General features: G+C 42.0%; 1 protein-coding gene across 1 annotated transcript; it reads left to right on the top strand.

The window, feature by feature from the left end:
• Positions 1–3329: 3329 nt before the first annotated feature.
• LOC124001312 (methionine aminopeptidase 1-like) lies at positions 3330–25078 on the top strand. The gene is made up of 11 exons (XM_046308004.1): positions 3330–3867; positions 5007–5058; positions 5591–5700; positions 5954–6014; positions 19772–19863; positions 19960–20043; positions 20165–20303; positions 21015–21146; positions 22769–22912; positions 23322–23387; positions 23490–25078. Exons 1-11 carry the CDS (start codon positions 3598–3600, stop codon positions 23654–23656), a joined length of 1317 nt encoding a protein of 438 aa, XP_046163960.1. The 5' UTR covers positions 3330–3597; the 3' UTR covers positions 23657–25078.
• Positions 25079–25874: the final 796 nt, after the last annotated feature.

Consider the following 25874-nt stretch of genomic DNA (forward strand, 5'->3'; position numbering starts at 1 on the left):
CAGGTAATCAAATGGCAACCAGGACTGGGTTGCGCCCCCCCTTCTTTTACACATAGTCACTTTAACTATACATTCATGTACGTATGACCTCAATTAGCCCGACTAACCGGTGCCCCAGCACATCGGCTACCCGGACTATTTGCATTGTGTCCCGCCACCCTCTACCCGCCAAGCCCTCTTTTACGCTGCTGCTACTCTCCGTTTATCATCTATGCATAGTCACTTTAACTATACCTACAGTTGAAGTCGGAAGTTTACATACACCTTAGCCAAATACATTTAAACTCAGTTTTTCACAATTCCTGACATTTAATCCCAGTAAAAATTCCCTGTTTTACATGAGTTAGGATCACCACTTTATTTTAAGGATGTGAAATGACAGAATAATAGTAGTGAATTATATCTTTCAGCTTTTATTTCTTTCATCACATTCCCAGTGGTTCAGAAGTTTACAAACTCAATTAGTATTTGGTAGCATTGCCTTTAAATTGTTTAACTTGGGTCAAACATTTTGGGTAGCCTTCCACAAGCTTCCCACAATAAGTTGGGTGAATTTTGGCCTATTCCTCCTGACAGAGATGGTGTCAGGTTTGCAGGCCTCCTTGCTCACACAAGCTTTTTCTGTTCTGCCCAAAACTTTTCTATAGGATTGAGGTCAGGGCTTTGTGATGGCCACTCCAATACCTTGACTTTGTGGTCCTTAAGCCATTTTGCCTCAACTTTGGAAGTGTCCTTGGGGTCATTGTCCATTTGGAAGAGACATTTGTCTTGAGATGTTGCTTCAATATATCCACATCCTTTTCTTATCTCATGATGCCATCTATTTTGTGAAGTGCACCAGTCACTCCTGCAGCAAACCACCCCCACAACATGATGCTGCCACCCCCGTGCTTCATGGTTGGGATGGTGTTCTTCGGCTTGCAAGCCTCACCCTTTTTCCTCCAAACATAACGATGGTCATTATGGCCAAACAGTTCTATTTTTGATTCATCAGACCAGAGGACATTTCTCCAAAAAGTACAATCTTTGTCCCCATGTGCAGTTGCAAACCGTTGTCTAGAATTTTTATGGTGGTTTTGGAGCAGTGGCTTCTTCCTTGCTGAGCGGCCTTTCAGGTTATGTCGATATAGGACTCGTTTTACTGTGGATATAGATACTTTTGTACCTGTTTCCTCCAGTATCTTGTCAAGGTCCTTTGCTGTTGTTCTGGGATTGATTTGCACTTTTCGCACCAAGGTATGTTCATCTCTAGGAGACAGAACATGTCTCCTTCCTGGGCGGTATGACGGCTGCGTGGTGTTTATATTTGCGTACTATTGTTTGTACAGATGATCGTGGTACATTCAGGCATTTGCAAATTGCTCCCAAGGATGAACCAGACTTGTGGAGGTCTACAATTTTTGTAGACCTTGGCTGATTTCTTTTGATTTCCCATGATGTCAAACAAAGAGGTACTGAGTTTGAAGGTAGGCATTGAAATACATCCACAGGTACACCTCCAATTGACTTATCAGAAGCTTCTACAGCCATGACATCATTTTCTGGAATTTTCTAAGCTGTTTAAAGGCACAGTCAACTTAGTGAATGTTAACTTCTGACCGACTGGAATTGTGATATAATAAATTATAAGTGAAATAATCTGTCTGTAAACAATTGTTGGAAAGATGACTTGTGTCATGCACAAAGTAGATGTCCTAACCGACTTGCCAAAACTATAGTTTGTGAATAAGACATTTGTGGAGTGGTTGAAAAATGAGTTTTAATGACTCCAACATAAGTGTGTGTAAAATTCCGATTTCAACTGTACATATTACCTCAATTAGCCCTACTAACTGGTGCCCCCACACATTGACAATGTATCGGTACCACCTTTATATAGCCTCGCTACCGTTATTTTCATTGTCATTTTACATTTTTTTTTCTTTCTTTACTTATCTATTGTTTACCTAATACCCATGTTTTTATTTTTAAAAAATGCACTGTTGGTTAGGACTTGCAAGTAAGCATTTCACTGTAAGGTATTCGGTGCACTTGACAAGTAAACTTTGATTTGGTTTTAGTAACCAAAAAACAAATCATAATATAACAAATCATAATATATTTTATATTTGAGATTCTTCAAATAACCACCCTTTGCCTTGATAACAGCTTTGCAAACTTCTCTCAACCAGCTTCACCTGTAATGCTTTTCCAACAGTCTCGAAGGAGTTCCCACATATGCTGAGCACTTGTTGGCTGCTTTTCCTTCACTCTGCGGTCCGACTCATCCCAAACCTTATCAATTTGGTTGAGGTCAGGGGATTGTGGAGACCAGTTCACCTGATGCAACACTCAATTGCTCTCATTCTTGGGTAAAATAGCCCTTACACAGCCTGGAGGTGTGTTGGGTCATTATCCTGTTGAAAAACAAATGATAGTCTCACTAAGCCCAAACCAGATGGGATGGCGTATCGCTGCAGAATGATGTGGTAGCCATGCTGGTTGAGTGCACCTTGAATTCTAAACAAATCACAGTGTCACCAGTAACCCACCACACCATAACACCTCTTCCTCCATGCTTTACTGTGGGAAATACACATAAAGAGATCATCCGTTCACCCACACCGCGTCTCACAAAGACACGGCGGTTGGAACTAAAAATCTCCAATTTGGACTCCAGACCAAAGGACAACTTTCCACCGGTCTAATGTCCATTGCTCTTGTTAATTGGTCCAAGTAAGTCTCTTATTCTTATTGGTGTCCTTTAGTGGTGTTTTTGTTGTTGCAGCAATTCGACCTTGAAGGCCTGATTCACAGTCTCCTCTGAACAGTTGATGTTGAGATGTGTTTGTTATGTGAACTCTGAAGTATTTATTTGGGCTGCAATTTATGAGGCTGGTAACTTGAATAAACTTATGCTCTGCAACAGAGATAATTTTGGGTCCTCCGTTCTTGTGGCGGTCCTCATGAGAGCCAGTTTCATCGTAGCACTTGATGGTTTTTGCGACTGTACTTGAAAAAACTTTCAAAGTTCTTGAAATGTTCTGGATTGACTGACCTTCATGTCTTAAAGTAATGATGGACTGTCTTTTCCATAATATGGACTTGGTCTTCTACCAAATAGGGATATCTTCTGTATACTGCCCCTACCTTGTCACAACTCAATTGATTAGCTCAAACATATTAAGGGAAGAAATTCCACAAATTAACTTAACAAGGCACACCTGTTAATTGAAATGCATTCCAGGTGACTACCTCATGAAGCTGTTTGAGAGAATGCCAAAAACATATTTGGTTTCTACATCATTCCAATGTTTTATTTCATAGTTTTGATGTCTTCACTATATTTACCCATCTCTCTCATCTTTCTATTTGTAGCTAGCTAAACTAACGTTAGCTAACCAAGCTAGTTTACTAGCTAGATGATCGTTTTATGAACATAACTTGTGAGCATCGTATTCAGATGAGTTTTAAAAATACATATATTTATCCCCATTTCCGATGATCCATTAATCTCATCCATGATGTCTTGACGGCTGTGTCGAGAGCTAAAGGCAAAAAACGTAAACAAAGAGGATACATGCGAGTAGAGCAACTGAGTTTGGTCGTCACACACACATGTCCATATATGGCATTGCGGTGGCAGCCATATTGGAATTTCTATCCGGTGATGTCCCTGCAAAAGTGAACACTTATCTCCAGCTGGCGAGGTTTTCTCCAGCCGACAGACCGTCCACTCCTCCCAGGCTCCACCCCTCTAGACTGCGGGCAGGCATGGCGGCTATCGAGACACGGGAATGCGAAACAGAAGGCTGTAGCAGCGAGGCCAAACTTCAATGTCCAACCTGTATCAAGCTCGGGATCCAAGGCTCATACTTTTGCTCTCAGGTAGCATTCGTTTTCTAATTAATTCAATTTGAAAGGGGTCTGACATGATCCACACAACGGCCCAGCATCTTTCATCACGAGGTAGCTAGCGCTGACATAGTTGCCCTAATTGAGTTTCCTCACACCCCTTTAAGTAGCCTAGCATATGATGCTTGTTAGCTACAGTAGCTAACTAACTACAAGCATGTTCTGCTTAAAACCGTAGCGAAAAAGCAATGGTTTGCAAACACTTTAGCTAGGAACTTTATTTGAAGCCAATAGCTAACATTATCCTCCCGTATGAAAAATGCTTGTTTAGTTTATTGTAGTTTGTGTATTCTAACTAGTTAACTCATTTGCTAGCGCGGTGTTCGTTAAAAAACTTTGAAGTCTAGCAACTTTGAAGTCTAGCAAGCTTGTTGGGTAGTTAGCCTAGTTTACCCATTGGTATTGGATATTGCAATGAATTAAATTACACTGTGCATGAGGCATGCTTTCTACATGTTGATGTAGCCATGCTAATTAATTTGATTTCTCTGATCCTGGCCTGGCTGTAGTAACCCACCTGTGGCTTGTTTGAAATGTCAATCATTGAAATTGCCAAGGATTCAAGGAAAGAAGAATGCAGGCCCCAGTTTCAGTTTAGCCAAACATATTTATAACTAACCCACCTGTCTGTGGTTTAGCTGTGTGTCATTAAAGGGAAAAGGCAGTGTAATTAGTTTAAAGCTTATCACAGTCTGGCAGTAGGCCTAGATTCAGTTTTGTCAGAGACTGATTGGGAGGTAGGCAGATCTCTGTCAGAGCCTCTATCCATGAAGCCAGCCAGTTGGTCACTGGTCAGAAAATCCATTAACTGAGCAGCAGAAATGTTAGTCATGGTCAACTGGCCGTTGACCTAGCCTTGAAATAAACTGTTAAGTGGTTTATGTAGCATGTGTGCAATACAGAGCCCATTGGTCTCTCTGCCTTTTGTATAATATTGAGCGGGAAAGCACAAATCCCAGTCCACAGACGATTAGAGGAATTGATTCTGCAATTTGTGCCATTGAGAAACAAACAGCCAGCAGATACTGCTGCTATTGATGATTTAAGGTCGCACACCCCTGATGTGCAGAGTCTCATATGGATATATCTCTCCTCTCTGTCCCCTCATTCAGGAGTGCTTCAAAGGGAGCTGGGCTACTCACAAGCAGATGCACAAAAAAGCAAGTAGGTAGCGTCGTTAACAATATCCTATCACACAGACCAACTCACTTCCAAATAATTTTTCAAACGGATCACAATGTTGCTTCATGGGCTTTCTTGTCATTGTTCCCATTCCTACATGACCTATCATCTGAAGGCATAGAATATGTGAAAGCCTGAATAAATGCCCAACCTTTCCCTCTAATTTTGATGTTGAAATAGAGCAATGGTGTAGCCATTCAAAATGGACTTTGACATTGTAATACGTACCAGCCATTAGAGCAGGGGTGGACAATCTGTGATATCCGGTACAGGCTTCCCCCTCAGCCAGGCAGCAACACACTGGATTACATTTATCAATGTAAAAAAAAAAAAGCAATTGTTTTGTTGACTTGGGCATTTTACTGCTTGGCTGGAAGAAAAACCCAAACCCACACTGGGCCCTCACAAGATAAACTTGCCCAAGAGTAGTCTAATCTGTATGTGTGAACACCTAACTGTGATCTTTCAAAATGTTGTCAAATCAGATGTCCTATATTACATTCTCTTTTTGCAGAGGAGGATAAGAACCAGGTTGAGGCAAAGAACTGCGTGGAGAACGACACCAACACAGACCCATGGCCTGGCTACCGCTACACGGGCAGACTACGCCCTCACTATCCACTCGTAAGGCCACCTTTATGGTACATTTCTAAATTGGGCTAATGCGCTGATAAGAGCTTTTATGTAGGAGCTTTTTTTCTTGACTACATAGTAGTCCAACATATGTCAACACAACATGATTTAATAGACAAAAGCCACACAAGCTTTGTGTAAAGTTTATTCATTACCCCCTGGAAGCTGTCTCAACTATCATCTTGTTGGTTCCTTCTGTGAGCTCCAAGTAATCAATCTCTCCTGTCATTGGTTCCCCATGTAGACTCCCATGAGGCATGTCCCCGGTAACATCGAAAGACCTGACTATGCCGACCATCCACTAGGTAATGCTACTCCTCCTCGACTGCCTCCAGTTGCTTTTAAGTTTTAAGAAATCCTTTGCTGTCCATTTGAAAATCTTCTCAAGGCTAGTATTCTTTGTCATGAATTGTTTTATTGAAACATGACACTTTCTGAGAAATGTGTACTGTTTCTATGTTTAACATCAGGTGACATCATTCATAGAAAAATGGGTTTCTGCCCCAGCCATAGATTCCACCTAAGCTGATCACTCATTATGTAACCATGGTAACCTCAATGGTGAGGATTCACTGCATAAGTTAACTGTCACCTGACTACTGATCAGCCACCAGGTAGCCATGGTTAGTCTCTCCACTCATGGCACATCCATCCAAATGGCACGCCGGGACGCGAGTGAGATAATGTCATGTCCGTTATTCGTGATCATCAGAGCCCAGTTTTTCAAAAGTTATCTGAATTCAAATCAAATCCATGTTTATTTGTCACATGTGCCGAATACAACAGGTTGTATTTCACCTTACAGTGAAATGCTTACTTACAGGCTCTAACCAATGGTGCGTGACAAAATGTGTTTTCAGTAAAGAAATAAAACAAAACAACAGTAAAAAGACATTTGAAAAAAGAGTAGCAAGGCTATATACAGACACCTGTTAGTCAGGCATATTGAGGTAGTATGTACATGTAGGTATCGTTAAAGTGACTATGCATATATGATGAACAGAGAGTAGCAGAAGCGTAAAAAGAGGGGTTGGCGGGTGGTGGAACACAATGCAGGTAGCCCGGTTAGCCAATGTGCGGGAGCACTGGTTGGTCGGGCCAATTTAGGTAGTATGTACATATCGTTAAAGTGACTATGCATATAAGATAAACAGAGTAGCAGCAGCAGCGTAAAATAGGGGATGGGGGGGGCACATAATGCAAATAGTCTGGGTAACCATTTGGTTACCTTTTCAGGAGTCTTATGGCTTGGGGGTAAAAACTGTTGAGAAGCCTTTTTGTCCTAGACTTGGCACTGCGGTACCGCTTGCTATGCGGTAGTAGAGAGAACAGTCTGTGGCTGGGGGTCTTTGACAATTTTTAGGGCCTTCCTCTGACACCGCCTGGTGTAGAGGTCTTGAATGGCAGGCGGCTTTGCCCCAGTGATGTACTGGGCCGTATGCACTACCCTCTGTAGTGCCTTGCGGTCGAAGGCCGAGCAATTGCCGTACCAGGCAGTGATGCAACCGGTCAGGTTGCCCTCGGTGTTGCAGCTGTACAATGGGATTAAATGCATAGAATTAGAATGAATAGAGTGGGATTCCAAGTCAATGATTTGGCTGTTTGATTAATTCTGTTTCTATGTATTAAATGGCTCCATTTTGCTATAGATTTTCAATGTTCGAACATGGCTTGAGGCGAATCCCATGCATCAATTTGCCTATGATCCCACAACCCTTCTAAAGATACAAAAAGTAATTTAGTTTAGAATGTTACAACACCTGTGTAGTTCTCTACTGAAGCTGCAGAGTCTGATAATAAGTAGTAGCCAGTTCTCACTCTGTATTCCAGTTCACGTTCTCTGGATGGCAAGTGGCTTGAACATTTTCCTCCATGACCAAATGATCCTGGTAAAACCCCTAATGTTGCTAGGTAACCATGCAAACTTGGATGGATAGATAGACATGAGCATGATTGGAATATGAATCTGATTAGGATGTTGATATTGGCCAACTACTGGATAACATAGATTTGACCAATAAACTAGCCAGCACTAACCATGTTACATGTCAGGGATGTGCAACTGGTGGCCTGTGTAGAAATTAGAAAAAATATATATATTTTTACAAAAATGTATGTTCACTTGGAACTCATTCGAGATCTCGACTAACTCTTGAGACTTATAGTAGAATACACAAGGTGCAATTTCAAAATTGTCTTATGAATTAGCATTTTTTATCTTATGTCAGTCACTGACAATCACTCAATTAGCCCATGTCAGCTAACAATAGACTACTTTAACTTTACCGTCATATTTCAAATCAAACTATTTATCACATGCTCCGAATGCAACGAGTGTAGACCTTGCCGTGAAATGCTTACTTACAAGCCCTTAACCAACAGTGCAGTTCATGAAGAGTTAGGAAAATATTTACCAAATGAACTAAAGTAAGATAACAATAACAAAGCTATATACAGGGGGTACCAAGTCAAGTGTGTGGGGGTATAGGTTAGAGGTCATTTGTACATGTAGGTAGGGGTGAAGGGACTATGCATAGATAATGAACAGCAAGTACCAGCAGTGTACAAAATAAATGGAGTGGGGGCAATGTAATATTAGCAATGTTTACTTTGGTCACTAGGGGAGCTCCTGTATGGCTACTGAAGCGTAATACATTGTTGTAGTAATTACTCTTTACCAATAGGGTGAACTGTGCTGAACTAGAATAGAAGAGCTGCAGGTAAAACGCCTGCCAGCAAGCAAGTTGGCTCGTGCAAGCGATCATGAGCCCTAGAAAAAGGACATTTTTAAAATGGCATATTTCAACCAAAATGGGAGACTGATTATCTGTTCCCTGAATTCAAAGGTAGACCACAATGTTTGGTGTGCTTGCAGAATGTATCTGTGATGAAAGATTAGAACGTCAGTCGCCACTACAACAGCAACCATAAAGAGAAATATGGCAAGTACACTGGTGCTGCTAGTGCAGCCATCGTTACAAATCTAAAATCAAAGATACACAAACAGCAGTGCCTTTTTACAGAAGCCAATACAACACAAGAATGTTGTGTAAAGGCATCTTATCAAGTAGCACTTGAATTAGGGAAAGCAAAGAAGCCCTTGTCTGATGGAGACACAGTGAAAAGATCAGTTCAGATGGCTAAGACTTTTGGGGATGACAAGATGGCCTAGAACTCGAGTTTGTCACTCCGTACAGTGACTCGCAGAATTTGATGTTCACCATCATGTAGATGGGAAGATAGAACAAATAAAATGTTATTGGTCTCATGCACATACAGTGGGGCAAAAATGTATTTAGTCAGCCACCAATTATATAAGTTCTCCCACTTAAAAAGATGAGAGGCCTGTACTTTTCATAATATGTACACTTCAACTATGACAGACAAAATGAGAAAAAAAATCCAGAAAATCACATTGTAGGATTTTAATGAATTTATTTGCAAATTACGGCTAGGCAGAGACAGCAAGGGCGGTTCGTTGCTCCAGAGCCTTTCCGTTCACCTTCCCACTCCTGGGCCAGACTACACTCAATCATATGACCCACTGAAGAGATGAGTCTTCAGTAAAGACTTAAAGGTTGAGACCCAGTTTGTGTCTCTGACATGGGTAGGCAGACCGTTCCATAAAAATGGAGCTCTATAGGAGAAAGCCCTGCCTCCAGCTGTTTGCTTAGAAATTCTAGGGACAATTAGGAGGCCTGCGTCTTGTGACCGTAGCGTACGTGTAGGTATGTACGGCAGGACCAAATCAGAGAGATGGGTAGGAGCAAGCCCATGTAATGCATTGTAGGATAGCAGTAAAACCTTGATCAGCCCTTGCTTTGACAGGAAGCCAGTGTAGAGAGGCTAGCACTGGAGTAATATGATCAAATTTTTTGGTTCTAGTCAGGATTCTAGCAGCCGTATTTAGCACTAACTGAAGTTTATTTAGTGTTAGTGCTTTATCCGGGTAGCCGGAAAGTAGAGCATTGCAGTAGTCTAACCTAGAAGTAACAAAAGCATGGATTCCTTTTTCTGCATCATTTTTGGACAGAAAGTTTCTGATTTTTGCAATGTTACGTAGATGGAAAAAAGCTGTCCTTGAAATGGTCTTGATATGTTCTTCAAAAGAGAGATCAGGGTCCAGAGTAACGCAGAGGTCCTTCAGTTTTATTTGTCAGATTCAACAGAAGATCTCTTTGTTTCTTGTGACCTAGAACAAGCATCTCTGTTTTGTCCGAGTTTAAAAGTAGAAAGTTTGCAGCCATCCACTTCCTTATGTCTGAAATGCATGCTTCGAGCAAGGGCAATTTTGGGGCTTCACCATGTTTCATTGAAATGTACAGCTGTGTGTTATCAGCATAGCAGTGAAAGTTAACATTATGTTTTCGAATGACATCTCGAAGAGGTAAAATATATAGTGAAAACAATAGTGGTCCTAAAACGGAACCTTGAGGAACACCGAAATTTACAGTTGATTTGTCAGAGGACAAACCATTCAGAGACGAACTGATACTTTCCGACAGATAAGATCTAAACCAGGCCAGAACTTGTCCGTGTAGACCAATTTGGGTTTCCAATCTCTCCAAAAGAATGTGGTGATCGATGGTATCAAAAGCAGCACTAAGGTCTAGGAGCACGAGGACAGATGCAGAGCCTCGGTCCGATGCCATTAAAATGTCATTTACCACCTTCACAAGTGCCGTCTCAGTGCTATGATGGGGTCTAAAACCAGACTGAAGCATTTCGTATACATTGTTTGTCTTCAGGAAGGCAGTGAGTTGCTGCGCAACAGCCTTTTCTAAAAGAAATTGAGAGGAATGGAAGATTCGATATAGGCCGATAGTTTTTAAATATTTTCTGGGTCAAGGTTTGGCTTTTCCAAGAGAGGCTTTATTACTGCCACTTTTAGTGAGTTTGGTACACATCTGGTGGATAGAGAGCCGTTTATTATGTTCAACATAGGAGGGCCAAGCACAGGAAGCAGCTCTTTCAGTAGTTTAGTTGGAATAGGGTCCAGTATGCAGCTTGAAGGTTTAGAGGCCATGATTATTTTCATCATTGTCAAGAGATATAGTACTAAAACACTTGAGCGTCTCTCTTGATCCTAGGTCCTGGCAGAGTTGTGCAGACTCAGGACAACTGAGCTTTGAAGGAATATGCGGATTTAAAGAGGAGTCCGTAATTTGCTTTCTAATAATCATAATCTTTTCCTCAAAGAAGTTCATGAATTTATCACTGCTAAAGTGAAAGTCATCCTCTCTTGGAGAATGCTGCTTTTTAGTTAGCTTTGCGACAGTATCAAAAAGGAATTTCGGATTGTTCTTATTTTCCTCAATTAAGTTAGAAAAATAGGATGGAGCAGCAGTAAGGGCTCTTCGGTACTGCACGGTACTGTCTTTCCAAGCTAGTCGGAAGACTTCCAGTTTGGTGTGGCGCCATTAACGTTCCAATTTTCTGGAAGCTTGCTTCAGAGCTCTGGTATTTTCTGTGTACCGGGGAGCTAGTTTCTTATGAGAAATGTTTTTAGTTTTTAGGGGTGCAACTGCATCTAGGGTATTGCGCAAGGTTAAGTTAAATTGAGTTCCTCAGTTCGGTGGTTAACTGATTTTTGTCCTCTGGCGTCCTTTGGTAGACAGAGGGAATCTGGAAGGACATCAAGGAATCTTTGTTGTCTGTGAATTTATAGCACTACTTTTGATGTTCCTTGGTTGGGGGTCTGTGCAGATTATTTGTTGCAATTGCAAACATAATAAAATGGTGGTCCAATGGGGGTGAGAAGGATTACTTATCCTATCCTAGGTATTCCTTGAAGAGGTGGGGTTTCAGGTGTCTCCGGAAGGTGGTGATTGACTCCGCTGTCCTGGTGTCGTGAGGGAGTTTGTTCCACCATTGGGGGGCCAGAGCAGCGAACAGTTTTGACTGGGCTGAGCGGGAACTGTACTTCCTCAGTGGTAGGGAGGCGAGCAGGCCAGAGGTGGATGAACGCAGTGCCCTTGTTTGGGTGTAGGGCCTGATCAGAGCCTGGAGGTACTGAGGTGCCGTTCCCCTCACAGGTCCGTAGGCAAGCACCATGGTCTTGTAGCGGATGCGAGCTTCAACTGGAAGCCAGTGGAGAGAGCGGAGGAGCGGGGTGACGTGAGAGAACTTGGGAAGGTTGAACACCAGACGGGCTGCGGCGTTCTGGATGAGTTGTAGGGGTTTAATGGCACAGGCAGGGAGCCCAGCCAACAGCGAGTTGCAGTAATCCAGACGGGAGATGACAAGTGCCTGGATTAGGACCTGCTCCGCTTCCTGTGTGAGGCAGGGTCGTACTCTGCGGATGTTGTAGAGCATGAACCTACAGGAACGGGCCACCGCCTTGATGTTAGTTGAGAACGACAGGGTGTTGTCCAGGATCACGCCAAGGTTCTTAGCGCTCTGGGAGGAGGACACAATGGAGTTGTCAACCGTGATGGCGAGATCATGGAACGGGCAGTCCTTCCCCGGGAGGAAGAGCAGCTCCGTCTTGCTGAGGTTCAGCTTGAGGTGGTGATCCGTCATCCACACTGATATGTCTGCCAGACATGCAGAGATGCGATTCGCCACCTGGTCATCAGAAGGGGGAAAGGAGAAGATTAATTGTGTGTCGTCTGCATAGCAATGATAGGAGAGACCATGTGAGGTTATGACAGAGCCAAGTGACTTGGTGTATAGCGAGAATAGGAGAGGGCCTAGAACAGAGCCCTGGGGGACACCAGTGGTGAGAGCGCGTGGTGAGGAGACAGATTCTCGCCACTCCACCTGGTAGGAGCGACCTGTCAGGTAGGACGCAATCCAAGCGTGGGCCGCACCGGAGATGCCCAACTCGGAGAGGGTGGAGAGGAGGATCTGATGGTTCACAGTATCGAAGGCAAGCGATAGGTCTAGAAGGATGAGAGCAGAGGAGAGAGAGCTGTAGCAGTGCGGAGCGCTGATACAGAGAAGAGCAGTCTCAGTTGAATGACTAGTCTTGAAACCTGACTGATTTGGATCAAGAAGGTCATTCAGAGAGATAGCGGGAGAGCTGGCCAAGGACGGCACGTTCAAGAGTTTTGGAGAGAAAAGAAAGAAGGGATACTGGTCTGTAGTTGTTGACATCGGAGGGATCGAGTGTAGGTTTTTTCAGAAGGGGTGCAACTCTCGCTCTCTTGAAGACTGAAGGGACGTAGCCGTCTCCATATGCTGGTGTGGTTGGCCCTGGGTTCCTCCTAATGCAAGACAATGCTAGACCTCATGTGGCTGGAGTGTCAGCAGTTCCTGCAAGAGGAAGGCATTGATGCTATGGACTGGCCCGCCCGTTCCCCAGACCTGAATCCAATTAAGCACATCTGGGACATCATGTCTCGCTCCATCCACCAACGCCACGTTGCACCACAAACTGTCCAGGAGTAGGCGGATGCTTTAGTCCAGGTCTGGGAGGAGATTCCTCAGGAGACCATCCGCCACCTCATCAGGAGCATGCCCAGGCGTTGTAGGGGGGTCATACAGGCACGTGGAGGCCACACACACACACACAGCCTCATTTTGACTTGTTTTAAGGACATTACATCAAAGTTGGATCAGCCTGTAGTGTTGTTTTCCACTTTTTAATGTTGAGTGTGACTCCAAATCCAGACCTCCATGGTTTCATGAATTTGATTTCCATTGATAATTTTTGTGATTTTTGTTGTCAGCACATTCAACTATGTAAAGAAGAAAGTATTTAAAGAATATTTCATTCATTCAGATCTAGGATGTGTTATTTTAGTGTTCCCTTTATTTTTTTGAGCAGTATATATATATATATATATATATATATATATATCTCAATCACACATGGAATCATGTAGTAACCAAAAAGTTTTACTTCATAATTTGATGTCTTAACTCTTATTTTACAATGTAGAAAATAGTAAAAAATAAAGTAGGCGTGTCCAAATGTGATATTAGTTCAAATAAATTTACAAAACTTTCTAAACATGTTTTTTTATTTTTCATTATGGGGTATTGTGAAGATTGAGGAAAAACAACAATTTAATTATTTTTAGAATAAGGCTGTAACGTAACATTGTGTATAGTCAAGGGGTCTGAATACTGTATGTACAGCAATGGTTAAATAGGCTAGGCCTTGACTAGAATACAGTATATACATATGAAGTGGGTAAAACTGTATGTAAACATTATTCAAGTGACCAGGGTTCCTTGACTATGTACATAGTGTAGCAGTGTCTAAGGTACAGTCACTAAAGTTCAGGGCAAAGTATTGAGATTCCTTGTATTTAAAAAAAAAACAACATTTTGTTACATTACAGCCTTATCCTAAAATTGATAAAATAGTATTTTCCCCCCTCTACAATCTACACACAATACCCCATAATGACAAAGTGAAAACAGGTTTTGTATTAAATAAACCTGTACCTTATTTACATAGCTATTCAGACCCATTGCTATGTCAATTGAAACTGAGCTCAGGTGTATCCTGTTTCCATTGATTGTCCTTGATGTTTCTACAACTTGATTGGATTCCACCTTTGGTAAATTCAATTGTTTGGACATGCTTTGGAAGGGCACACACCGGTCTATATAAGTTCCCACAGTTGACAGTTCATGTCAGAGCAAAAACCAAACCATGAGTTCAACGGCACAGATCTGGGGAACGGTACCAAAACATTTCTGCAGCATTGAAGGTCCCGAAGTACACAGTGGCCTCCATCATTCTTAAATAGAAGACGTTTGGATCCACCAAGACTCTTCCTAGAGCTGGAGACCTGGCCAAACTGAGCAATCGGAGGAGGACCTTGGTCAGCGAAGTGTTGTCCGGAGTCCTCTGCCACATATGTCTCGTGTCTGAGCCGTTGAGTTGTGACTCCACTTTCTGACATTTTGCTCCTTTTACCTTGCGTTGTATGAGAGTACTGATGTGACCGATATCAGTCAATGTTTCTATACTTGCGCTATTGGGTAAGGATGACCCACGGGATTTGCAGGATTTCTGCACCAGAGTGGTGTGGACTGCACTGAGTCATTCACCAAGTAAGACCACTCAATCATGTTTTCATAAATTCATAGGCTATACTCGGCTTTAATATCACATAATAAACTGAACAAAAATATTAACGTAAAGTGTTGGGTTCATGAGCTGAAATAAGAGCCCAGATTTGTTTACATCCCTGTTGGTGAGCATTTCACCTTTTGCTCTGATAATCCATCCACCTGAGCGGCGTGGCATATCAAGAAGCTGATTAAACAGCACGATCATTATACAGGTGCACCTTGTGCTGGGGATATTAAACAGCCACTCTAAAATGTGCAATTTTGTCAACACAATGCCACAGATGTCAAGTTTTGAGGGAGGGTGCAATTGGCATGCTGACTGCAGGAATGTCCACCAGAGCTGTTGCCAGGTAATTTAATGTTTAATTTCTCTACCATAAGCTGCCTCCATCATATTTGGAGAATTTGGCAGTACGTCCAATCAGCCTCACAACCGCGGAGCACGTGTATGGCGTTGTGCGTTTTTCTTATTTAAAGGTTAGTGCCCCATGGTATGGGCGGGCTTAAGCTATGGACAATGAACGCAATAGAATTTTGTAGATGGCAATTTGAATGCACAGAGATACCGTGGCGAGATCCTGAGCCCATTGTTGTGACATTCATCAGACGCCATTACCTCATGTTTCAGCATAATAATGCATGGCCCCATGTAAGGATCTGTACACAATTCCTGGAAGCTGAACATTTTCCTATTTCTTCTATGGCCTGCATACTCACCAGACATGTTACCCGTTGAGCATGTTTGGAATGCTCTGGATCGACATGTACGACAGCTCGTTCCAGTTAACTCAGTAAAAACTTTTGAAATAGTTGCATTTCGTATTTTTTCGGTGTATAAAAATACAAACGTCACTTAGTTTTATTTGTTTTTTTACATGTCTGTGTGGAGATTAAATGGAGCTTATGTTTGCAGTCAAATTGTGCTTCTGTGGAAAGATGCTGAACTTCATTCATGGATGTTGTGACAAGTTACCAACTTGATCCGAGGAGCGAACAGAGCTGTCAAACATCGATGTTTGTGGCCTCCCTCTGATGTTTTCAACTTCACAGGGATACGATGGCAGAGCTGCGGGAAATGCCTGGAGAGGTTATTTTCGTTGTGCACAGTCTTCTGTTTTTGGAGGAGAGCATCCGTGTGGATATGAGTGTTTTTTGTGAAGAATTTAGGGATATCAGCTTTCTCTCTGATCTGGCCTTTCTTACTGACAACCCAGCATCTGAAGGTGTAAGAATATTTTGCAGATAAATACACAACGCATAGGACGAGAGGTCAAAGGACAAATTAAATTGAGTACTAATGGTCAATAGGGAATTATCAATGGAAATGGTTGGTTTTCAGTACAACATCTGGTAGGAATGTCAGCCCTGAACTTATAGCTATGTGTGGCACCTTCTTATTGGTCCAACCTAAAATGGGATACTTGTTATTTGGCCATTGGACCAGTTTTATTGCAAGGAATTCTAATTGGTCAACCACAGGCTAGAGCTGTTATAAAACTACATCCTATCCCTTTGTTCTGTGGAGGGAACCACTGGAGAGCATGAACTGGGTGAATTGGACCATCTTCCTGTTCTGCTAAGCATTCAAAATGTAACAAGTATTTTTTGGTGTCAAGGAAAATGTATGGAGTAAATTATTTATTTGACCATTTTTACGTCACTACATTCCTAAAGAAAATAAAGTACAGATACCAACAACAAACTACTTGAACTAGTGTTAAAGTAGTTTTACTTAAAAGCCTGCACTTATTGGGAAAATTAGCTACATAGGAATAGAGAGCATTACAGTAGCCTACCATAAATATACCTGCCGCATGTATTGACAGCTACAGGGTCACTAATCTGTTTTTACTTTTGTATGAGCATTGGTGATGACAATTCCACATGTTCTGGTTATTAGCCTCAATTAGTTCTGTTTTTTTTGCAGAAGACTATTGGTTCTTAATTTGTCCCCAAAAAAATCAATTTATTTTACTGTTAGGCTAAAGAAATCTCAAAGGCAGATATTGACATTTTATGTGTTTAATATTCAATGGAAGTAGTGAGGGCTGCACTGATCTGTTGCCCTTTGTTTTGAAATTAACTCAAATACCAATGAATTTATATTGAAATGTTAGATTTTAGTTCCTTGAATGCAGTTTCTATACAAGTATAGAACCATCTTATTGTGGTATTATTTGTATCCAATGTCAAGGATTTTGAATGCCACTGGTATAATGCATCGAGTTGTGGTTTAACTGCACAAATGGGTTGATTGTAAAAATCAGTTGACTACATGTTTGGGTGGGCGTACACAGAACTGCGAGCCACTGCTGCCCCTCATGCGTTCAAATTTTGTGTCCCCCACCTACATCAAGGTAACCCATTTCACATGAGTCACTCCCCCTGTTCTGATGTTTTCTATACTGCTGTCTTGGCTAAATTAGAACGTAACCTCTTTTTCTACTGTTCCACTTTTCTAAATGAGAAAATTCTGGGCCTAATACATCTTGGCTGGGTTACATAATATAACCATAAGCAGCACATCTGGATATATTTGAATGTTTAACTGTCAATGCGCTTTGCTGTCCTTGCCCAGCATTGATCACTAGACAGTCTGGCCTGTCTGCCACAGTGCTGTTTAATTGTTAATGGCATCCAATCTATTCCTGTTGTCCCGAGTCTAGTCTATACATTGTGAACCTGGCTAGTGAGATTGTTTGCTCAATAGCATAGTTGATCTACCCCTAGGCTTTTTATGTTGGTTCCGAGAACCAACATCTCATTGTTGAACTGGAATGCTAGTGTTGCGCACACTATCTCTTCGAACAGGTTAACAGGATGAATTAATCTGTGTAGGTTAGAGTAGAGGCGGGGGTTAAAGGTTTGTCACTGCGGCGGATTTCCATCATATGTATTTAGGAGGTTTTTTTTTGAGATCAGTGTAGATCCTCAATAAAACATATCTGGGGGTTGGCAGGGGCGCTGGTTTGGAGATGACACCGCCTAATACAGAAGCATGTCTGTTCTGCGAAATATATATTCCCAAATGTATTCTCATTTTATTTTAGCTGTTAAACTTTATGCCCCCTACTGACATGCACGGGTGTTGTTAACACCACATTGCAGGCCATATAATTTGGTCAGGTAATTATTTACTTAATTTTTTAAACTCATGTGTCATGATCTGGCATAATGGTAGGCAACATTTTAGGCTTTAAAAGTGGCTTAATAGTTAGGTCAGTTATTAAGCATTAATGAACAAAGAACCATTTGAGAGCCAAATGAACCGGCTCACAGAAAAAACACAATACCCATCACTACGCGACAGAGCTCAAAGGGGACAATGGCGTGTTTTAAAAGGGCAACTCGCCGTTTCAGTGCATGTACAAAATTACAATCTTTCCCTTAAAGCATGATGGTCATGACTTTCTTAATTGAAGGGTAGGTTAATTTGTCCCCAGACAAAATCTATCTCAGATCGATTAAGTTTGTCATGGGATTTATTTTTGTTTAATCCCAGTTAAATGGCTGTTGTAGATTTGTTTCAGGTGCCATCTGACTATTTGCTAGTCTCTTAACAAGATTTGGGTCAATATCTCTCGAACTTTTCCATTAAGAAATTATTCCTTAATTTACTAAACTGAGATGAAATTGACTCCACCTCAGTGCATTAGACTAGTAAACATTTTTACCTTCCGTAGCGGAACATTCCTGTATACATTTGCTACCCTTTGAAAGAAGCTTATTCATCTTGGTTAGTACCACAATCATTCCCACTTTGTGTGTGGCTATGTATGCAAGCGCTTGTGAGTGTTTGAGAGGAAGTGTGCTTGCGCGATTGAGTCTGAGGCCGGTGTCTGAAGCTCTTCTACTCATCACTTCAGCAGCAGAAGTGGGTCTTATGGCAGGTACGTCCTACTCCACAACACCCCCATCCCACGCCCAGCTGTCTGTTTACATATGTGCGGTACATGACCACACACACTGTCGCTCTCTTATTGTGTAACTATTTTGTTTCCTTCGTATGTCTCAATTGGTGAACACGTGGCAGGAAACCAAAGCATGGCCCAACATTTTTGCATGGCCTTTTCATTCATCCTTTGTTGCTGTAGTAGAGCTATGGTTTGTATTTTATTGTGGTGATGTGGGTGTTGTACAGTAGTCATGTTGTCTCTTAAGTGGTTGATAAACTGACAACTGTGGTTGTGGCCCATGTGTCAGCGATGTTGCCTACACTGATTATGAAGCGCATATCAATGCTGTGGTCTACACATTGTATGTAAACAACGTTTTTGGTTTTGTGATCTCATGACAGATAAGAACTGTACAATAAGAATGTAATTTTCATTCCAATGAAAATAGTCTATTAAACCATGTGGCTCAACTATAATAACAGTATGTCAATACAAGGCCCCCATAGCACAGAAATATGTAGATGTTATATATTTCCACAGGAGTAAATAATATAGAGAGAATTCCACACAGCTGGAAGACGGGGATCCTTTCAGCTCTACAGGTGTCTAATATAGGGGGTAGAGGTTCATTTGGAACTCCAAAGAATTCAGAGAATGGCTTCAGGAGGTCTGCAGGGCAACATTATCATGCCTCTTGGTCGATTTGTGTAGGTCCACATCCTCGTGGTGTTCATTGTTTTCTTTTAATATAGCCAGGTTAGGTGAAGATGTTTCGTGTCTACTTTAATTTGATGAATCTATTCTGTCATGTGGGCTTCTAAGTAAAGCTAGGGACACACTTTTTATCCTAGATGTAGGCTACCATAAGGATGTGATGAAGATAGTTCTATGGTCAGTACTCCACATTAAGCTCTTTTCTATGTTAATAGCAAGGAGGTTGACATAGTAGCTGAGTGCTTTGGAGTGTAATAACACTACGTAGTTATGTTTGAGCAGTCCATTTCAAGTGAAAGTCTTAGTGACTTTCTTTGACTCAGTTTGATGGACTGCTGATCAGGGTGAGTTTGGTGTATGGATGGAATAGTGATGTTAAAACAAATCCTGTATGTCAATTCTCACTACTTTCTTTAAAGGCATGTCTGAGTCGGAGCAGTCTTTGAAGGGCACTTCACAGATCAAGATCCTTTCTGCCAAAGACATAGAAGGCATGACAGTTGTGTGTAAGGTAACTTATTAAATTGCTTTGTCACCTTTCTCCGTTGCCGCTATTAACATGGTTCTAAAAACAGTTTGAAATGGAAAGACATTTGTCTTTTTGTAGCTGGCCCGAGAGGTGCTTGACATCGCCGCCCTGATGGTAAAACCTGGCATGACCACGGAGGAGATTGACTACACTGTGCATCTGGTAAAGACCCTGGCCTCCTTTTCCCCCTCTCCCATCCCCTCATTCTCTTCCTTTCCCAATCTATTCTCCTCTCTCCCTCATCTTGGTTGTTGTGTAATTACTTTTTTATTTCTCGCTCCAGGCCTGCACAGCCAGAAACTGTTACCCCTCCCCTCTGAACTACTATAACTTCCCCAAGTCCTGCTGCACGTCAGTCAACGAGGTCATCTGCCACGGCATCCCAGACAGGAGACCTCTGGTGGATGGGGATATCCTCAACGGTAGGCTTCCCATAGTCTAGTGGCTTCCTCATCTCACTCCCTTAGTCTTTACTGATGTGACTGGGCAGGTAAAAAGCATCCTTCATATGCTTTCACCTTTTTTAATTTTTTAAAATTTTATTTTACCTTTATTTAACCTTTATTTAACTAGGCAAGTCAGTTAAGAACAAATTCTTATTTTCAATGACGGCCTAGGAACAGTGGGTTAACAGTGGGTTAACTGCCTGTTCAGGGGCAGAACGACAGACCTTGTCAGCTCAGGGGTTTGAACTTGTAACCTTCCGGTTACTAGTCCAACGCTCTAACCACTAGGCTACCCTGCCGCACCTAATGGATGTGCTATCAGATCATTGAGTATAATGGGATTTAACTAGACGGCCACTTTAGACTATTGAGATGCACATAGAGAATGGGCTGTTCCCAATCGACAGACTGCCGTAGACTTCTTGCTCACAGTATGGTTTGACAAGATAAATTATTTGATTTAGCAACAGTCTATAGGACTTCAGCCAAATTGTAGCCTTCGTCCTATATATTTCTCCTAAGTCTCTTCTGAAGAGCCATATCCAATCGGTGACGCAGCCAAAAAATGACTTTACAGCATGGTTAGACAAGACAAATGGTCTCATTAGCGTTCAGCTTTGCCATTTTGTTCCCTAGCATGCATATATTTCTGCTCATGTTCGGCATCTCTTTACCCCTCCTTTGCAGTGGATATTACTGTGTACCACAATGGATTTCACGGGGACCTCAACGAGACCTTCTTCGTTGGGGAGGCAGATGAAGGGGCGAAAAAACTTGTCCAAACCACCTTCGAATGCCTTATGCAAGCCATCGACTCCGGTAGGATCTCTTACCTGTTGCCAGATGATGATGATGAGATGATGATGATGATGATTTCTTTAACAATTAGGTCACTATCTCACAGTTAAAGGGGCAGTCAGCTGTTGATACATCCATTTTGGGACTCAAATGAATATGTACTAGAGGTCGACCGATTAATCGGAATGGCCGATTTAATTAGGGCCGATTTCAAGTTTTCGTAACATTCGGAAATTTGTATTTTTGGGCGCCGATTTGATTATTTTTTTATACCTTTTTATTTAACTAGGCGAGTCGGTTAAGGACACATCCTTCTTTTCAATGACGGCCTAGGAATGGTGGGTTAACTGCCTTGTTCAGGTGCAGAACGACATATTTTCACCTTGTCGGCTCAGGGGATCCAATCTTGCAACCTTAACGGTTAACTAGTCCAACACAATAACGACCTGCCTCTCTCTCGTTGTACTCGCCTGTTACGCGAATGCCGTAAGCCAAGGTAAGTTGCAAGCTAGCATTAAACATATCTTATAAAAAAACAATCGATCATAATCACTAGTTAACTACACATGGTTGATATTGCTAGATATTATCTAGCGTGTCCTGCGTTGCATATAATCTGACTAAGCATACAAGTATCTAAGTATCTGACTGAGCGGTGGTAGGCAGAAGCAGGCGCGTAAACATTAATTTAAACAGCACTTTGTGTTTTGCCAGCAGCTCTTCGTTGTGCGTCAAGCATTGCGCTGTTTCTGACTTCAAGCCTATCAACTCCTGAGATGAGGCTGATGTAACCGAAGTGAAATGGCTAGCTAGTTAGCGCGCACTAATAGCGTTTCAAATATCACTCACTCTGAGCCTTCTAATAGTTGTTCCCCTTGCTCTGCATGTGTAACGCTGCTTCGATGGTGGCTGTTGTCGTTGTGTTGCTGGTTTGAGCCCAGGGAGGAGCGAGGAGAGGGACGGAAACTATACTGTTACACAGGCAATACTAAAGTGCCTATAAGAACATCCAATAGTCAAAGGTTAATGAAATACAAATGGTGTATAGAGGGAAATAGTCATATAATTCCTATAATAACTACAACCTAAACTTCTTACCTGGGAATATTGAAGACTCATGTTAAAAGGAACCACCAACCATGTTTCATTATTTACTTGAGTCTAAATTGATTTTATTTATGTATTATATTAAGTTAAAATAAGTGTTAATTCAGTATTGTTGTAATTGTCATTATTACAAATAAAAAAATTGTCCGATGAATCGGTATCGGCTTTTTTGGTCCTCCAATAATCGGCGTCGGCATTGAAAAATCATAATCGGTCGTACTCTAATATGTACCCATTTGATTCTTGAAGAAAATAACTTATAAATGCCTGATGAGCTTAGTTCAACTGCCATACCCTTCCTTAACCCAAAATTGAAATATGTTTTACTCCAATGTTTGTAAACAAACGCCTCAACGTGGTTAAAACTATCATTTTGATATCATGGATGGTCAGTCCTTGCATCCACAGTTCTGTCTTTGAATTTGAGAGGTAACTTTTCTTCAGCCCCATCCCTCAGCTTTTTACCAAAACTGGTGGAGAGAATGCTTTGTTTCAACTGCTGATTGCCACTTTGTTTTTTTCCCTCCCTTTTCTAGTGAAGCCAGGTATCCGCTACAGGGAGCTTGGTAACATCATCCAGAAACATGCCCAGGCTAACGGCTTCTCTGTGGTGCGGAGCTACTGTGGCCACGGCATCCACAAACTGTTCCACACTGCTCCTAACGTGCCGCACTATGCCAGTGCGTAACAATACTTATTAGGGCCGGGATGATACCTGTAATACGATACTCATTTGTATCGTGGCAAGGAAACAACACAAAGCCGATGTAACTTGTTTAGTAAAACAGCCCAAATGTTGGAAACAAACAATTGTTGTCATTTATTTAGTCATACTTATTTTCCAAGCTACAGCACACTATTTTACATACAGCAGTTTTTTAAAGGACCAAAGAGATTTTTTTTCCTTCATTTTTGCCATGAACAAAAATATAGATACTGGTATTGTTCCGGCCCTACTTCCTCTCCTTACACCAATAAGCTTGTGAAATTGAAATCCTATTCTCAGATATCATAGTAGCCTACTTTATTAATCCCAACTGTGATTTGGGGAAGATGTATAAAGCAGTGGGTTTACTCTTTCCTTTGCAGAAAACAAAGCAGTCGGAGTGATTAAGCCCGGCCATGTATTCACCATCGAGCCCATGATCTGTGAAGGTAAGGGCCCTCTGAGACATGACCGCAGATTTGGGGTGTAATTTTGTATGTAATGGTTGGTAATTATATACCTATGTGTAATACTGTATGTGTTCTGCGTAGGTGGTTGGCAGGACGAGACATGGCCTGATGGTTGGACAGCAGTGACCCGGGACGGAAAGCGTTCGGCCCAGTTTGAGCACACCCTCCTGGTGACTGAGACGGGCTGTGACATTCTGACGCGCCGGCTGGATGACAACGGACGTCCCCACTTCCTGAACCAAATCTAAACTGGGGGGGGGGCTACAACACAGCATCACATGGACTGTCTCACGGGATGCGTTCTCTTTTGCACCCCCGTTGTATCACACACACCTCTAACCTGAGGCACCACACCCCCTGGAGGCCCGCCCGCCGTGGCTCAGCTCTCACTGTTCGACGAATTTACTGTCCTTCTCCAAAATTAACGGAAAGTACTTGAATACAGTTGATATCAACTGTGTGGATTTTTTTTATCTAGGCTGTTTTAAAAAAGAAATGTCTCATCAGGAGATAAAAAGGATAAAAAAGAAAAGGGAAGTGTATTCATGAAATGTGGCTTTGTGCAGTTGCAAGTTGAATTCTTACCTTGATAGCTTGGATTCTGTTGATGTGTATAACTGAAGAGGCATGGAAGGGATCAGGCTTTAGTTTGACCCCATGACTTTTAGACATGTGCTACCTTACTGTATTGCTTAATTGATTGCAAGGCAGCCATGCTCCTATTGACCAGCTGTTCAGCTCACCTGTAGTGTTCTGTTAAGGTGTGTCGTCCAGGTCTATTCAAATCTGAGCCCTGAGGAGTGAACTAGTTTAGTAATAATTGGAGTCCCTCACCTGGCATCCCCCGGTCTGGTTTGAATCGGGATTGAAGTCAGCAGTGCTACGAACCCTGGGGTCTGGATTGGACTTGTCCTGGTGTAGCGTGTTGGGCCTTAATTTGTGAATTAAGAATGAGCATGCTGGCTAATGTCCAGGCAGCATATATCCGTTATTCCTCAGTCTAGTCAATCACTATTTATCTTGGTATGCTGTCGATTTACTGTTGCGAGCAACAGCCTTGAGTCTCCATTTCCAGTCTTTCCACAGTTTTTCTGCCACCTTTTTATTTCTTCTATGATGGAGTGATAAGCAGCTGTTGTGCATGTTTTTTGTTTGTTTGAGTGTGAGGACTGTATAAATGCCAAAGGCTCTATTGCAGCAGAAGTTTGGGTTTACCACCGACCTGTGAGTTAATACCCGATTCAAGAACACTGTATTAAAATAGTAATCATTTGAAGTATTGTTTTATATTAGCTGGTAGTTATGTGTTTGTTTTTCTTCCCATAATGTGCATATTTTCTAATGTGCACATTAGAAAATGAAAAATTAGACTAGATTCTTACTCCCAATGCTATGCGCAATTAGCCTGGCGAAGAGGTTCAAATGAAATTGACCAGTAAGACAATGCTTTGATTTATTGTATTAAATTCAAATTGATAAATAATTTTCTATAATTTCATAACACAAATACTGCAAAGTAAGAAAGGGGAAAGGATGGTATTGATTTATAACCTTGTAAATAGAAAGCTGGCTTTAATGTGATTCTTCTGCAATGCCTTACCATTTCCCAGCATGCATTAAACCAAAGCCCTCTGATACTCTCGAAGGGCAGTGTATGGGTCACAAACTCATCCAGCTTCTTGTTCATGTACTGACTGACCAGTTTATGAAAACTCCACACTTTTAGATCCTGTGGAAAGCAGATGCGAAGTGTGACCTCAATCTAATCAAAGACCACATCCCAGAAAATGCTGGAAAACTGATGATTGGATAATGTGGGGTGCCAACGACACAGAGCTATTGGTTCTAACTGTGACATCATTAGACCAATCCCAGTCTCATCCAAGCAGTTCCAGTCAAGGTGTGTCCTGTCACCAGCTGGAATGGGCAATTGAAAATTCCAGGCTCTGATCAGGCCCTACACCCAAACAAGGGCACTGCGTTCATCCACCTCTGGCCTGCTCGCCTCCCTACCACTGAGGAAGTACAGCTCCCGCTCAGCCCAGTCAAAACTGTTCGCTGCTCTGGCCCCCCAATGGTGGAACAAACTCCCTCACGATGCCAGGACAGCGGAGTCAATCACCACCTTCCGGAGACACCTGAAACCCCACCTCTTTAAGGAATACCTAGGATAGGATAAGTAATCCCTCTCACCCCCCTTTAAGATTTAGATGCACTATTGTAAAGTGACTGTTCCACTGGATGTCATAAGGTGAATGTACCAATTTGTAAGTCGCTCTGGATAAGAGCGTCTGCTAAATGACTTAAATGTAATGTAAATGTAAAATCTCTTGCCCGGCTGCTGCTATCCTCTGGAACACAGTATGTCACTTAGACAACCGTCACCTTACTATGGTGCCACTCTAACCATTGGGTGTAACAGAACATTTGCTGCAATTAAGATTTGAACCACTTTTTATGTATTAT

This window comes from Oncorhynchus gorbuscha, linkage group LG17, assembly GCF_021184085.1.
Source record: "Oncorhynchus gorbuscha isolate QuinsamMale2020 ecotype Even-year linkage group LG17, OgorEven_v1.0, whole genome shotgun sequence".
Lineage (NCBI taxonomy): Eukaryota > Metazoa > Chordata > Actinopteri > Salmoniformes > Salmonidae > Oncorhynchus > Oncorhynchus gorbuscha.